The 17,002-nt window shown below is 33.5% G+C and overlaps 2 protein-coding genes across 3 annotated transcripts; both read right to left on the bottom strand.

The window, feature by feature from the left end:
- Positions 1-16: 16 nt before the first annotated feature.
- LOC134280786 (mitochondrial calcium uniporter regulator 1-like) lies at positions 17-3,475 on the bottom strand. The gene is made up of 7 exons (XM_062763244.1): positions 3,201-3,475; positions 2,343-2,477; positions 1,718-1,821; positions 1,319-1,420; positions 1,037-1,150; positions 490-604; positions 17-146 (listed from the first exon to the last, which is right to left on the bottom strand). The coding sequence occupies exons 1-7, from the start codon at positions 3,433-3,435 to the stop codon at positions 91-93; spliced, it is 861 nt and encodes a 286-aa protein (XP_062619228.1). The 5' UTR covers positions 3,436-3,475; the 3' UTR covers positions 17-90.
- Positions 3,476-4,254: 779 nt separating this feature from the next.
- Positions 4,255-16,740, bottom strand: LOC134280759 (uncharacterized). Of its 2 annotated transcripts, none has more exons than XM_062763218.1 (14): positions 16,710-16,740; positions 12,669-12,756; positions 12,233-12,450; positions 11,430-11,631; positions 10,935-11,084; positions 10,371-10,513; positions 9,916-10,147; positions 9,666-9,806; positions 8,931-9,077; positions 8,320-8,429; positions 7,628-7,826; positions 7,400-7,519; positions 6,035-6,205; positions 4,255-5,483 (listed from the first exon to the last, which is right to left on the bottom strand). In XM_062763218.1, the coding sequence occupies exons 1-14, from the start codon at positions 16,716-16,718 to the stop codon at positions 5,218-5,220; spliced, it is 2,196 nt and encodes a 731-aa protein (XP_062619202.1). In that variant the 5' UTR covers positions 16,719-16,740; the 3' UTR covers positions 4,255-5,217. The 2 variants fall into 2 exon arrangements, with proteins under 2 accessions (XP_062619202.1, XP_062619208.1); XM_062763224.1 differs by having other exon boundaries at positions 16,693-16,738.
- Between the last annotated feature and the right edge of the window lie 262 nt (positions 16,741-17,002).

Here is a 17,002-nt window from a genome sequence, read left to right as displayed (position 1 = left end):
TAGATTTATTTTCTCATTATTTTAAGTTTGTACAATGGTATTGTCCAGCATTTCCATGGAATTCTTGTTAGGATGGAGACCATCTGGTCATCAAATCAACAAGCGCATTACTGCTAAGACTGTGGCCCCAGCTGTCAAAGCAGTTCCTGAAAGAGAACAAGATGTTTGTGAATCACTTATGCCCCTTGTTGGACTGACATACCTCTGCAAAGAAAATGCATGGAAACTGCAAATTGGAATTTTTCCAAGCCCAAGGTGCATAACTGTCAAAAATTGCTTGATCCTATCTAAAACAGAACCCGACCTAGATATTCTTATAATAGATCTATACCAAATTTCATTTCAGTATGTGCAAACTCTGCAAAAAAAATGAACGTAAACTGCAAATAATTGGAATTTTTCTAAGTCCAAGGGGCAAAACTCTGTCAAAAATTGCTCAATCATACCCAAGATGTGCCCCATGGGCCTTGAGTTGAGGAATTTTCTTACCTATTGAGTACTTGATGACATCATTTCTGTAGGATTCAAATAATGTTCTGACATTTGCCACATCTGTCTCTATTTTGTTATGGAGCATCTGAAGGTTCTTCTCATTCTGAGCATGCTTTTAAAAAAAAAATACATTGTTAATGAAAACGAATTTAGAAAAGCATCATAATAAATTACATAGGTTATAGACAAAACACAAATTCCCTAGATCTGACCATTCAAATGTTATTGCAAAGGTTGAAGTAGGTAAAATTTTGCAAAAAATGCATGAGAATAACTCCCAAGATCAAGATCTCAGATATATGTTGATACCAATAGAAAGGTTTTTTTTGCAAGAAATACCCATGAAATGTGAAATCTGGGCTACTCCAACACATCAAAAGTTAGAAGCAAAGTTTAGTTTTTGCAGAAAAACAGACGGAGCAAAAACTAAATGCGCAAAATCTTGGATTAAGAGGGCAGGAAAACAATATATATTTTCCTTATATAGAAAATATTTTCTGTATTAAAAGTACTGAATTAGCTTGAAGGAGACAAATTTTCCTACTGCTTCAGTTGCTCGGCTTTTCTCGAGATTAATGTCCAGTCTCACATGTCCCTTCAGCTTATCCAGTTCATTTTCTAGAGCTTTCTTTAGCTGCTGTATTTCCATTGTCTGCTTCTACAAAGTGATTAAATGTCATTAAGTAAGTAGATCGACAATCTTTATAACAAGGAAATGATTAAAATCAAAATTCTTTTGAGTTGATAAAATTTTTGTCAATAGAAAACAAATGATGATCTATGATGATCTAAATGATGCCTTTTTTTGGCTACCTGTAAAACCTACCTCTGTTTCACTCCTTAACATTGAGAACTCACTTTTCTCCAGTATAACCATGTCTTTTTTAACCGAGTTGATGTGCATCATCATTTGTTGGGTTGTTATTTCCTAAAATATACAATGTCATATCAATTTTTTTAACCAAAGCATAAATAACTGGTCTCTAACATAATTGCTCCACTACATAAATATAAGATCTTAAAGTTTGTGGTTGGATCTGCTTTTCATCCAAACAGTGGTGGTCGACTTTTTTTAATCTTGTGATTCCATTTATAATTTTTATGTCAGACTCGATCATGTTATTCACCTGATTCAGTATTTTATTGTGATTATGTAGATCTATAAATTTAATGACAAAATCATATAAATCACCTCGACGGTATACATGTATTATATTGTGTTTACCATTTGTGCCTTAGTGACTAGAACCTTGGTCTGATGGTCTATGGAGGAATGGAGGACTTCCTGTACAATGTCTTTTATTGCTATTGCCTGCTTCTCTGTAAAGCCTAAGAAAAAAAAAAGAAAATACAGAACTTCATTATAGCAGTTACAAGAAGTGACAAGTCCAATGCTGGCAAAATAGATCAAGCAAACATATTCAAATTCAGTTCTCAGTTTGATTGCTTTAATGCTCACATGAGCTGAAAGCTCAAATAAGCTTTAACTGAAGGGTTCCAATGTTCCTATGTCATGTGCTGTGTGCAAACTTTTTGCATTTTGGACTTATTCTCAAGGACTAAATTTGCCACAAACATCCTTAGGTGAAGTGAATTTGAATGGCCATGTCTCTTTCAAAGGGAGATAATTAAGAAATAGCATCTTTTTAAGAATACTCTTCTTAATAACTGCTTTCCGGTCAGAAAACTTCAAGGCATCTTTCAAAATATGAACATTGATGTCTTGAATACCAGTGATATATTGAAGTGATCTGGAAGTCCCAACATTTATATGTTTTGATTATGAACTTATTTCTATTTTTCCTTGCCAAAGTGCTTAGATGAGTGATGAGCCCTTTAATACTAATTACCTTCTGCCACAAGTTTCTGTACAACAGCCAAAGTGTCAAAATAATACACCTTTGACTGAATGTTTCCCAGTGGGTTAATATTCCTAACCTCTGATACATCAGAAGGTTTATTTGTGCAGTAAGCTCTCTGAAATTCTGTAAAAAAAAATAAAATAAACATACTACCACACATTTACTGTTTTTTTCAGTCAGTACATATTTTTGTTGGGTCAGTAACAAATAACAGTAATATCTCCATGAGACTAAGAAAAGAAACTAAGAAAATATTTGAGAATACTCTGACAGATTTAATATAAAATACAAATATTTACATTTCCAATGTCTTTGTTCAAGATAAAATTACATAAATGTACTGGTTCATTGACAGACACAGTTAAAAAAAAAATCACGTGAAGGGCGGGACAAATAGAGACAGAAGCGGGGCTTGTAGCATGTGGATTGGAGGGAAAGAAAATGTATAAGGAATGACTATAAGATTTTTTGATTTCATGACGACGATCAATTGATTGGCTTGCGTGATAATTTTATGCATACTCGTCTTCGGCGTTTAAGCAAATTATCACACAAGCCAATCAATTGATCACAGTATGAAATCGAAAAATAAGACAGTTATTCCTTAAATGAATAAAAAATTAACATCTCAGTATACAGCATTAGACAAAAATCAAGTGCCCATGCTATTGCTATATGATCTACCTCAATACATGAACTACTAAACATCTGTTCAGAGTATTCTTTAATATTGTTTACATTCATAAACATATGCCTTGTAGATATATATCTCTCCTAAAATTCAATGTTATTTTCTGTTAAAAGACTTAAACTATAAATTCTTCCAGAATAACTAATAAATAATACCATATCGAGTGAATATATGGGCACTCGAGATGCTGGAAACAAAGGACACACTACGCTTTCTCCTTTCCAGCACTCTATCTTCCGTCGCTACCTTTAGAGATTTTAATGCTTCATTCTCACTAGAAAATCGTCTATAATTGTTATTTAAACAAACTGAACACATAAAAATATCTGAACTTTTTACTTTACCTGATCTTGAACCGCGTAAAAGTCGATACGTAATGATTCCAGCCATGATCTCAAATGTCAAAGGTAAAAGTGAAAGTAGCAGACCAGTGATGAGGTAAGTCGTACGATGATTTATTCATATAATTACAAATTTGATTGATTTCCATTAAAACTGTTTCCAACAATCTTTTTTTTTTTTTTTTTTTTTTAAATTACATCAATAAGTAAAATAAATGAAGATCTCTTAAATGGATAATAAAGCCGTGTTTCTATATGTTAAAAAGAATCTCCAAGCTAGAAAAAAAATATTGCTAATTCACATTAAATTAACAAAATAATTGTACATACAATGTACATGTATATGCATATTTTTTTTTTAACTATGAGTCCCCATTTCTTAAAAAACTAAAGCAAAAGGTCATGTAGTCAGAAAGTTAACCTGTAAGGATGACCAATTAGAAAGAAACATTTACAATGGACGAACTGCATGACTATGATTTTAACGAATGGACAGACAAATTTAACGTAAAAACTCCTAAAATTTCCTTTTCTACCCCCTGGGTATATTTAAGTGTTTATGCTCTTAAATGCCTCCATTAATCTTTAAAAATTGGGGAGGTGAAGTGAACTAAAATCTAAACAATATTAAACTCCATTAAAGATATCAACATGTAAACATTCACATTTTGCCGTTCATAAATTTAAATGAATCGTAGATTTAGCTAGATATATTATTGATCTTCTTTGTACACGTTTATGCTATTATTTTGCTTGACAATTACTATGTGTTTTTAAGGAGAAGAACTAGTAAGTTGTTAGAACTTGTTTCTTATCCTTTAATTTGCTTGTCAATGAAATATGTTCAAAACAAAACAAAGATATATCAACAAATTCAATGTGGATTTATTTATTGTAAAAATATGTATGACTATCTATAAATTAAAATTTACATGATATATCAGTTGTGAACACTTGCTTTACTGTTTACAATGCCAATCAGAAAAGACATTATTTATATACAGCTAATGTACATCTACCCTTACTGTAAATCACCAATTATTCCCCAAAACTTTATATTTGCATAATAAAGCAAGAAGGTCTGCTCGTGAAAATGTCATCTAATGTATATTTTTACTGTTATTTATTAAAACAGCATTAACAAGAACTCATTAAAATGTTGTCAAGATTGTATATACATGTAAATACCAAATACCTTCTTGCTAAAATAAGGTCTTGAGAAAATCTGGTGATTGAGACTAAACAAAATCACTAAGAAGACAACCATAAGTAAGTAACTGGCTAAGTACCCGCTATATACAGGTATACACAAAATCACTTCAAAGGCATATGATAGATAATCAATGATTTAAATCAACACTGAATGCTTGACTAACTTAAACTTGTACATATGAAATTTATGAAAGACTTATGAATGGAATTCTAATAGAACATAGATAACAAAAAATCACTTGTGTTTTAAGAGATCAACCATCAAAAAACAACTCTTTCATATTAAAGCAGCTCCACAAACCAACTTCAAAAGCAAAATAAATCAATTCATGACTCAAATGAACACGGTCTTAATAATGCAAATGATATACATATACATGTACTGTACATACCAACTATATTTTTTGGTTCTATTTTTGTTTTTGCTATTTATGCTTTAATCAAAGTAATCAGAAAATTAATCAACAAATTATGTAATACAATGTACAAATATAAAAATCATTAAAATTTAATTGAGGCAATTGGTTGTATCACTTATTTTGTTTATAAAGTCACATATACTCACTGGGAAAGTAAAACCTTAATATCACAGATTCCATGATACAGTGACAACATAAAATTAAGAAGGGGAAATATTGAGTTTAAAACGGAACTTTTGGTCGTTATCTCGTTTTTCAAATGGATACCAGAAAATAAAGTTCACATCCCAGACATTATTGAACAAGTTAAAAGCCACTCCATCTACGGCTTTGATTGGTTTTAATGGAACAGGTATGACACTCGGATTGCTACCAGGTGTCAGCACATTGACCACAGCGACATCTGGTGACTCGATAGAAAAGCCCGAGTTTCTGCTGTCTGTATAATACACACCCTTGTCTACAGCTGCAAGGAGAAATTTATTTCAATGAATAAAAAGTTTGAAATTTTTATATTTTTTAAGTTTTTCTCTTATTAAGTATGTCATTAGTACATAATTATTTTTAAAACGTTGATTGTTGGTAATTTCAAATAATTGTAAGAACCAAAACAGTAACACATGAAGTAGACTTAAAATCCAACATCTCATACTAAAATCAGCATGCTGAGTGATGTTTTGATTCTGCATTGTTGTATCAATATTTACACAATGAATTGTGTATGAACTTTTCGGTTGTTTCACACCGTGGGCATGACAGGTGGGCAGGAGATGCTCACTTCTCTATGGCACCTGATCCCACCTCTATTGTTTTAGAGGTTTGTGTTTGCTCTGCTACTGATTTGTAGTAAACTGTACATGTATTTGAATAGACTTATGAGATTGAATACTGTTCGTTATCTCCATATTTCATCCATAAAAATCTTCAAAAGAATATAGGATTAATACTTTTATGAAATAATAATTTTCAGTCCTTTTACTTATATTTCTCCACCTAACATGAGCCTAGAAAACTCACCATGTAGAATTTGACTTCCATTAAGAATAACGTTGAGTGGATCAATAAACTGTCCTACTTTATGAATTTTCCAGGACAGATTTGGATTACTGATTGGTCGGAACATAAAATAAATAGACTCTGGCATGCGTGTTGGAGGCTTCTGGAACCACTGGACCTCAACATCAACACCTAAAACATAACAAGGATACGCCATGTATAGAAATATTTCAAAATCTTAAAATTGACTAGGATAACTTATGTACTTTAATCAAAAGTCTTGACCATTTCACCTTGACATTGAGCTGTTGGACTCAGAATCTATAGTGAATTATTGTGTATATTTTTTAATGTGAAGTGAAAAATGTACACATTCATGTTGAAATATGCTTCCAGTACCTTTTATACCACACAAAAGTATGTTCTGAGGGCACTGACATGACTGTATACAGTCAATTCTCGAATTATCGCCATTCGATTCATCGCCATTTTCGCAATACCGCCATGATTTCCCCAGAACGTTTTTCCTGCTATATAAAATTCTCTTTATAACGCCAAATTAGCATACCGCCATTCGCCACCCTGTTTTCATAACAAACGTCCATTTTTAAGTGTCAGTTATCTCGATAATACCGCCACAGGTGCGTGTGGTCAGTGAAGCGCGGCTAATTGGTTGTGACGCTATCCCTGTTGTAAAGCATGTAAAGGCAGACAAGGTACATGCAATTAAGTAATTAAACAAGAATTAATAAACAATAATTCTAACATGAATGTTATAATAATTTTGATTTCTGTTTATTAAAAATCATATAGTCACGGCTTCGCCACGAAAGCGGTAGTTGTTAAAGTAAGCCGATAACGATATTATTTTGATGATCTCTGCCTTAAACGATGCTAAGTTTGCTAAAAAAAAAAAATAATTATACAGTATAACTTGTGAACGTTTCATTATCGATGATGCCATAAACAGTGAATTTATTGAAGAATTCATTTTTCGTACTATCTGCAATATATCAGGACGATCGACCCAGCATTTTTTGTTCACAGACGTGCAGATTTACAAGCATACACATGTACTTGTCTTTATTTCATAACTGCACATTTTGTTTTAGCGAAATTATACATAAAAAAATTACTTGAAGTATTTTTAAATTTTAGAAATATAATTTTATATACATGTTCATGTAATAATAAGAATAGAAACGCTAAATGGTATTTCTAGGAACGGTAACTCTACTTCTTGTTTCCTAAAAATGGGAAATTCAACTCATCGCCAAATTCGTTATACCGCCATGATTTCTAAATTACAAAAGGTGGCGGTTTATCGAGAATTAACTGTACATAACTGTTGTTATGTCTAAGATAGCTTTATGTACATCTACTTACTTGATAATTGCTTAGATGCAGCTACCCCTGTATACTTAATATATATCACAGTCGGAGCACCATACAGAGACATACTCAAGGGATCCGTCATTTGGAGATGTACAATAAAACTGCAACCCTCTGTTAAAAATAAAATAAGCAGTGTTGGTACACATAAAATGAATTCAGACATTTTTTGATAAGCAAAACTTTCCAGGTTCAAAAAAAATATTTCTATCAATATGGTACCTTTACTCTTAAATAAATCTTCCATGGTTACGCTCCAGTACCCACTAGTGGCATTAGATTCAGATATATTTGGTTTTCCTATTCCTAACTGAAAGCGAGGAGAGTAGGGATAGTTTTTGTTGAAGTAATCAAAGTCTGATTGATTCAAGGTCTGGTAGACAAACTTTCCTAAGGGATGGGTGCTATCTGCCCATACGGCCTGTAAAAAATACAAAAAAAAACACCTCTCTTTCCATCAAATAGGAATGTGAAATTAAGGTCAGACGACACGTTCCTCAAAAACATAACTTTTCCCAAGAATTTGTCATTGAAGTATAGGTACTTAAACAAATTTCCTCACAAAAATTTAGGGTACCTTACCAGGCATTTGGACAAGATAGCAGGGTCATATTTCTTATATAACCCTTATAGGTAATGTTCTGAATGGCCTATATCTTGATTTTTAGTGTACTTATATTTAAAAACATTTTGAAACAATGTAGAAATCAGAAGAAAATGACAAGTATGAATAATTTTTTATATAATACCAAGAGATACAAAACATATATTTGAGGAACGTGTCGTCTGACCTTAAAAACATGTATTTAAAACATTTACAATGATTAATATGTCATATTCAGTAACTTGCAATATTGCATCAAGTGATATATGTACCACACACACTTATTGGGTGTAAAACATCTTGAGCTCACCTGACTAGCAGGGTCTTTCATATGTACGAGAGAACCCTGACTATCAAATCCAAACTCAAAACCATTAGAACATTTCTGTATCTCCTGGGATGTACCAATGTTGACGTATTCTGTGAATATCAAAAAATCTTAACACCTGATGCAGATAAACACACAATACCATTTTTCCCATGTACTTAAATACAAGACTGCTTTTTTATAACAGAATCAGTAGCTTTAATAAATATTTGTATTAAAGTTAAGAACAGTTTTGCATTGTATTTTTGATTAAACTCTATGTAAAGTATATCCTCATTAAAGTACATAGTGAAGTTTGTTGAATTTAGAAATGTAAAACTATAGGTAGTTTCCTGGTTTTTTCTGACCTGACATATCTGAGTTTTATGTCAGACTGTTATTGTTTTTTTTAATGTTATTGTTCTTCTTCTGACCTGATATATCTGAGTTTTATGTTAGACTATTATTATATTTCTACTGTTATTGTACTTTCTATGACCTGACATATCTGAGTTTTATGTCATATGTTTTTTATGTTTAAGTGTATCTTTTTCTGACCTGACATATCTGAGTTTTATGTCATGTGTTTATGTTTATATGTGTCTTTTTCTGACCTGACATATCTGGTCTCTTGGCCTGGATCTGATTCAGCTGCTGGACAATCTTGGAGGACAATGTATGATTTCCCAGAGCATCCAATCCAAGGTTTGTAAAATTCCTCTGCTCTTGCCAAGACAAGACACCATTCATAAATCCAAAGGCTATTTAACATAAATGTTGCTGAGGAGTAAATACATTTTCCCAAAGATGACCTTACATAATTTTTATGATGCAATAAATTTTGCATGTTAGCTGTTCATGAATGTATAACTTCCAAACATCATACTGTAGATTAATTTTTTTTTTACACAACTACAAGTACTATTGCAAAATACTGAAAACCTTCTAATATTCACGTAAAGTTTTATTCGCAATTCGTCAGTTTGAAATCAATCTGCAACGATTAATTTTCGTGACTAAGGAAACATTCCCAACAAATACAAAGCAAATAAATGGTTTGGGGCGATTAATATTTGCAAGTTAGAGTAGGTTGCGAATCAAGCAAATATTTCTCGCACACAAACAAAAGTTGGTTTACAGTAGTTCTTAGAATTCAAAAATTAATATGAAAACAATTATTTGCAAAGGAATGGTTGATCAAAATATTTTACATGGATTTAAGACCTACCTCAAAGTAATTTTATTAAGAGATGTGTACTTCTCCTGGAATTGTGTGATTTTTGTTTCTTCACATATATTTAGGAATCTACAGGATATTTCAGCTGATAAAGCCCAGTAATTTGACTTACACAGATTATTCATGATTGGGTAGAATTGTTCGTTGCTCCAGTGATGACTGTCAAACACACTACTCAGTCCCCAAGTATGTTCTCCATGCTTCAGGAAGAAAACACTGGCATTGTAAAATCTGGAATCCGACAATGAGCAATCTGTATAAAGAAACATAATAAAAATTCAAACATAAGTGAAACAAGATCACCTAAAAGAATTTACATCATATCTTTTATCACTGGGGCATATTCAGTTCAAGAAACAAACCTGATTCTGACTGAAGACATGCACTTCTAGCTCTAAACACGGCCCTCATCTCGGCCACTTTACGAGGGTCGGACGCCGACCCCTGGATCCAGGTATCTCCGAACTCCTTAGTGATGATGGGAAGCTTGGACTTGTAGGGGTTTACTGCTTGTACAAAATTCTCCAGTGTGGAAGACTGCACATCAGCGCCAGGGAACTGGGATCTGGCGATTTCATAATACTCCAGTACCTCCTACAACAGCACAATAACAGTGTTAGATCTGTAAAAAGTCAGATGTCACACTATTTTTCCTGTACATATGATATTGGCTACTAGAACTGATCTCTGATTAATCTAATAAAAAAAAAAATGTTCCATTATCAATTATTTGAAAATTAAACCTCTTATACTTTTAAATAAATTTTATATGTAAAAGAAAGCAAACTTATATCTGACTCTCAAGAAGAATACAAACTTTGTAATCCATTGGTGGCCCAGAATTATCTGTTCTAAATGCAAAGCAGAGAGCATGATCGAACCCTGGGAAAGTGGCACAGTCCCTTCTAGAAAGACCATAAGGCTTTGATGGCACAGGGCCTGGGTTGTCAGGGTAACCCCCTAAAAATAATTCAAATCACAGATTTATTTCAATAAATCTGGAGTGATTGAGAGACAAGGCACTTTCTGTATTTGTATGCCTTGTCATGTTTAAAGACTAAAAACTACTGACTAGACTCTATGGTATTTCAGAATCATAATACACATGTATATAGTATGATTAATGTGCAGTTACTGTATACAAGGAAATTTTTGCCCCCGTTTTATTTTCGCCCCTTGATTGCGTTTTGATTGGGTGAATTTAAAAATGGGGCAAATTTAAATTACACCTAATAATTTCTTAAACAGAACTATGACTGGGCGAATTTAAAACGGGGCAAAATTGTTCACAAGTTCAAAAGGGCGAAAATAACCCTGTATACAATATTTAAGAATTCAGCTGAAGAATCTAGCGGTAGAATTCAGTTCTGTGCTAAATTACCTGGATGCCAGATTCCAATGACAGAGCTATTTTTAAACTGCCAGTTAAAGATGGGAGGAACAGCGGGAGGGGCTGTTACAGTATTCACCCCAACACTCACAGCTTCCACGCCTAAATCTGTCAAGATCGGCAATACTGCTTGGGTCATAGCTGCAAATGAAATTTAAAGTAGCAATTAACTTTACTGAAATTACATACATGTATGTACATCTTGCTGAAAGAAATCAAATTTGCTTTCCTATCTTATATTCAGGAATTTCAAACTTCACGAGAACAATAATTAACTGCCCTATTCAAACACAACCTGACACAATTCATGTATGCATGAAGAAATCAAGTTGAAATCCACTGTGTAATTTTTTCAATAAATGTTAATGTTCAGTAAATTCTATAATTGATTAGATGACTGGTATACAGCCTTCTACTCACCAGATACATCTCTCTGACTGAGTGTTCCATGTTTTCTCTTGTTAATGTTCAGTAAATTCTACTCACCAGGTACATCCCTCTGGCTGAGTGTTCGGTGCTTTCTCTTGATTCCCAGCTCCTTGTCTAAGTCTATACTCAGCTGTACACCAAACCTCACCATCAGAGGGTCCATGGTCTCCATATACATGTTCATGGGGCCGGCGTGCCATGTAATGTCTCCCCTTTTTGCTGCAGCTACAAAGTCTGCCTTCTCTGTCTCATTAGGGCACTGCATGATAATTATTAATATCATAATTTATTCATCACAAAGTCATGCATAATGGATCTACTTACAGTTGGAAATAAAAAGAGAAAAGACAGGAGACATCAAACTCTGAGATTTTAAACCATTGGCCTCAAAACTGACCCGAGCCACAAATTAGGTGCAGATGATTAATTTCTTTTCTTTTATTTTCCTTCTTTGTTTAAAAAATATTATGACTCCATGATGTGGATAAAGGGATGTGATATTTAAATATAGGCTAATATGTAAACATAAAAGTAGTTGTTCCATTTGATATAGAAGATGTGCATGTATGAATTAGAGAGCATAAGTAAACATAACAATCTGACATCCATAGGGGAAAAATTGATTTATTATAGTAAAAATATCTTGACCTCAAAAAGTTTTGATTTATTCAAAGTTAAATAAACACAACATTTGAATGTTACAATATCAACTTGATACACATGGTCAAACTATTTTGGTGTGATTTTTAACTATACACATGCTAAGACCAGGATTGTGGCTTTTCTATCCACCCAGCATTAATATCTACCAGAATATTTCTGCCGCTAGAACTTAGTAACCTGAAGTCCTAGACACTCACCTGTAGTTTAATCCCAGAGAGAACAAGATTTGGGGGACAGTGTAGGTACAGTCTGACAAGCCAAGGGTGGGTTGTATAGATTTGCTTCTCATAGTAACCCAGTTCTCTCAGTGTAGCCGAGGTGTTGATGGAGCGTGGGAAGTACTCCGTAAAGTACTTGTTTAGAACATTGTTAACAAATCCAAGTTCCTCTGGAAGCAGGCCATCATATCCTACATCTGTGGAATGTCAAATGATTATATTGTATTTGTGATCACTGTTAGGTTAATTTGTACATACAAGTAGCACAAGGTATAAGGAATGAAATTTAAATATTATCAATACATTATGTAATACATTGATTTCAGTTTTCTCCATGTTAGCATATGTTGGAAATACATGTATCTGAAGAAATTTAATATGACAGATGTATAAATGTATAATTATATTTTCATACCTAAGTGATTCATAAAAATTAGATGGACATGCTTGATATCTTCACACTTTACAAACCCAACCAGGGCAATAGTAAGTAGAACTTTAATCTGAAATGATCAAGAAAAGTAGTAGAATTATGAATATTGCAGAAACAAAAGTGCATTAGGCCATCCTTAAAAAATTGTTTGTTTGGAATTGCCGCCTGAAGGGTTTCAGACACAGGAGGGAGGGAGGGAAATTATTTTTTTTTTAATTGAAAACCTAATTTTACATAGATCTGACACTATATTTCAGTGTTTTGTATGGTGCATGTGATACATGTAATGGACAAAAAAAATTGATTAAATAAATAAAAAATCTTCCTAAAAAAATTTTTTCAGTTTCAATGCATTATTTTAACAAAAAATTAAAAGTGTCCTATACACACGGACATACACAATTTGTTCAATTCCTTCTCAAACAATTTGATTTATTGGTTTGCCACAAGTATTATTTTTTTTTAAAATTGGATTTGAAGCAAGCTGTGTTCAGAAAACTGACCAACCTACAGCAATTTAAGAACAAGAATAAATTGATAATAGACTATGAAATGTTAACATGGTTAAGGAGTTTGTAAATTTCTTGAAGTAAGTAATGCCAAATAGTAAATACATAGATAAATTTAAACTGGGACTGTCCAAACGGGACAAAATACCCCCGCTGGGTTTTTCAGAAGTAAGTTTTTCCATAAGAAAGATATATATCAAACATGAATTATGAAATTTTTCTTCCAGTGACCTTGAACTACCCCAAATGACCTTAGGTCAAGGTCATGACACACCCTTGGGTCTTGGGCAATCTTTGTGTGAAATTAGAACCTACCAAGTTTATCCATAGTTACGAAACATATGGACCGGACACGAATTATGAAATTTTTCTTCCAGTGACCTTAAACTTCCATAATTGACCTTGGATCAAGGTCATGACAAACCCTTGGGTCATGGGCAATCTTTGTGTGAAATGAGAACCTACCAAGTTTACCCATAAAAAAGATATTGACCGGACACGAATTATGAAATATTTCTTCCAGTGACCTTGAAGTTCCCCAAATGACCTTGGGTAAAGGTCATGACACACCCTTGGGTCATAGGCAATCTTTGTGTGAAATGAGAACCTACCAAGTTTATCCATATGAAAGATATGGACCGGACACGAATTATGAAATTTTTCTTCCAGTGACCTTGAACTTCCCCAAATGACCTTGGGTCAAGGTCATAACACACCCTTAGGTCATGGGCAATCTTTGTGTGAAATAAGAACCTACCAAGTTTATCCATATGAAAGATATGGACCGGACACGAATTATGAAATTTTTCTTCCAGTGACCTTGAAGTTCCCCAAATGACCTTGGGTCAAGGTCATGACACACCCTTGGGTCATGGGCAATCTTTGTGTGGAGTAGTCGATTCTAATTTCCCTCCGTAAGAAAGATATGGACCGGACACGATTGCACAGACAGACAGATGGACAGACCGACAGACAGACAGACGGACAAGGTGATTCCTATATACCCCCAAAAACTTCGTTTGCGGGGGGTATAAAAAGGCTAAAATTGATTTTTTTGAAAAGTAGGTCAATATTCAATATTAAAATACAAGATTTTTGTCCTTGAACATGTTGAATATTGAATGTCACAAGGTTGAAAAGTCAAATTTAAATCAATCAATTTCTGAGAAGAACAAACCACTGAAAAGAGAAAAGAGAATGAAGAGGTAAGAAAGACAGGATAAGTTCCTCTGCAGATGTCATAACAGTACTTCACTTGAAGTTCACGTCAAATCATGGCTGATGCAAAATAAATCCTGAATCTCCCCTTCTCATTCAGGCATTTTGATATGAGCTGGAATTGATTTTTTTTATGAGATGAAAAACATGTAAACTTCATCAGAATTATTAAAATTTAGGGCATGCTAATTTTTCTATATACTGTATTTGAGCACATTGTTCAAACAAGCAAATTTTTATGGCTATGTATTTTTTGGTACTTAAAATCTTTATAGTGAAAAAATTAAAAACTTTTTATCTTACCATGTGAAAAAATTAAAAACTCCCAATAATCTTTTGTGGTGCATAGCAACATGGTGGATAAAACATAGCAACAACTTCCTTGAAAAAAATTACAAACAACGAATTAATGCAATCTCCATGCCACAAAACTATCGTTTGCATTCTAAGTCAGGAGGACTTTTTATTTGACGTCATTACTTTCGTCACTTAAACAGCTTGGGTATTTCCGATTTTGTCAGAAACTTCCGAAAAATTTGGAATCTTGATCTCGATGCCTGGGAAGTGATTTCTTTTTATTCTTTTCATCTCCTTTTAATGAACTGAGGATAGGCAGTGCAAGTAATTTTTGATAGTAAATGACTGCGCTCACCCCAACGGTCGCACCTTGAAACATATAAGCGCAGCCAGCGTCGCGAAGCCACGCTCTTAACTGCAAGCTCTAACGACAATGCCTGGGCAAAGAGAAAATTCGGACTACTTCACATATGAGGGTTTGACATTAAGGCACATCCGACAGACTGAGTCTAGTAAATGCTGGGTATGGTCGGGTAAAAAGTCTGTGTACTAGACCAACTGGTCGTGTAAGAAAAATTAAAAACATATCATTTATTGTCAATGAAAAAATAAAATTAAAATGTTTTTAACTGTATAGTAGAAAGAAAACTACATACGTTACAGACAGAGAGACTGATGCACCATTTTTAACAACATTCATTGACGGCATTCGTAACTACTCGGCCATTTTCCTAGAGAGATACAATAAGCTATTTATTGTTCACGAAAATGGCTGAGTGGTTACGATTGTCATTGTCGAAAAATTCACATTTATTACATTGGTTTACCATGTAAATGGCAATAAAATTATAGTAATAAAAATAATCTTACTATGCAGAAATTCTCGGAACAATTTTAATGGTATCCACATTATTAAATTAATGTATACAAGTTGATAAAATTAGGATTAACAATCACAAACCGCATGTATATGACATAGTTTCGAAGTTGATATGTGTGCGGGAAAATGTTGTTATATAAATACGAATTTACAGCATCTGCACAGAAAATAAGAATTTTATCAGTATTTTGTACGTTAAATATTTTTTCTCAAGTTTGGTCAGGTCTAGTGGTTAAAGGGTCAGGGCTAGTAAAAATTTGCCAGAGTAGCCCAACTGGTCTAGTATTCCAAAAGCTTAATGTCAAACCCTGCTGCACATTCATTCCATAAAATTTTTTGCCGCAGTAATTTTGACCCACAATGCATCGCTTTGTGCACTAATGTTAAAGCAACATTCTCACGAGAATAACGACAAAAGTTGAACGAATAATAAACTTGCCTTGGTTTTAATGAAATTATCTGTTTATTGCAGAAAATAGTCATATACTAGCTGATTGAAATCAGCCCTGTTCAGGTTTCGGTTTGGTAAAGCAACGAACAACGTCATGTGACTTCAGAGTCTTAAACGCATCGAATGTCACGTGTGGTTTGACGAGTCCGATCTAAATGAAAACTGGATAAGTATCTGCGCTCGCCCTAACGGTCGCACCATCACCATATTAAAGAATTGTTTTACAAGATCTGAAAAGGAAACTTCTCAGAAGTTTGCTTTCAATTAATTACATATACTCAAACCTGCACATTTTTGGTAAAAATATATAGCAGAATTTAAAACCGGTGTGCAACCTACTGTCCAGTGGAACCCACAAGGGAAGTAACTTCGGGGAGGCTAACAAAAGAGATGGAATATGATGTAATTCGTAAAATTTGGAGAGTCAGAGACTGGATGAGGCAGAGAAGCTAGAAAAATTTGAACATCTTATGCTGCGAGCTGCGCGGGTTTTAAAGATGGGGTGGGGGCGGGGGCTACCTCTACTTTCACTTTACAATCCATTGCATAACATCAATCCTTGGATACACACTTTTCATGGAAGTCAAGTCAACTATTCCATCGTATTAAATGAAGCAAATATTGCACTAAGACTATAAATAAGTTAAACACTTAATCAAAATGCATACCATTTTCATTTTTCATGTCATTCACAAATGTCAAATCCAAACATTGGTCGCGTGATTGAACAGGAAGTAAAACATTATTTATAAAATTAGAACCTAATACATGTAACCTGGCTCAGCGCAATGAAAAATACTATTAATTTATGCTATTCCTATTTACACTAACAATAACAACTGAACAGTGTTATATTGCTGCTATTCTTGTTTAACATAAAAGTATTGAGTGGAATTATTCTTCATTTCCGATTTGTGTTTTTATGCATTGAACAGGAAGTATTGAGTGGAATTTTAAATGA

The sequence above is a fragment of the Saccostrea cucullata genome, unplaced genomic scaffold (assembly GCF_032062105.1).
Source record: "Saccostrea cucullata isolate Sc308-1 unplaced genomic scaffold, CSIRO_AGI_Scuc_v1 ctg105, whole genome shotgun sequence".
NCBI classification, from domain to species: domain Eukaryota; kingdom Metazoa; phylum Mollusca; class Bivalvia; order Ostreida; family Ostreidae; genus Saccostrea; species Saccostrea cuccullata.
The sequence above is the reverse complement of the archived record's forward strand: the minus strand, read 5'-3'. Positions and strand labels throughout refer to the sequence as shown.

What these genes read in the sequence shown, in the direction of transcription:
- LOC134280786 (XM_062763244.1), bottom strand. Translation starts at nt 3,435, where the DNA reads ATGGCTGGAATCATTACGTATCGACTTTTACGCGGTTCAAGATCAGGT. An exon ending in TAGTCACTAAGGCACAAATG is followed by an intron (nt 1,421 to 1,717) that starts GTAAACACAATA and finishes TGTATATTTTAG; the next exon opens with GAAATAACAACCCAACAAAT. An exon ending in AAAGCCGAGCAACTGAAGCA is followed by an intron (nt 605 to 1,036) that starts GTAGGAAAATTT and finishes TTTTTTTAAAAG; the next exon opens with CATGCTCAGAATGAGAAGAA.
- LOC134280759 (XM_062763218.1), bottom strand. An exon ending in TGAAAGACCCTGCTAGTCAG is followed by an intron (nt 7,827 to 8,319) that starts GTGAGCTCAAGA and finishes TATTTTTTACAG; the next exon opens with GCCGTATGGGCAGATAGCAC. An exon ending in TGGAAGTCAAATTCTACATG is followed by an intron (nt 5,484 to 6,034) that starts GTGAGTTTTCTA and finishes TTCTCCTTGCAG; the next exon opens with CTGTAGACAAGGGTGTGTAT.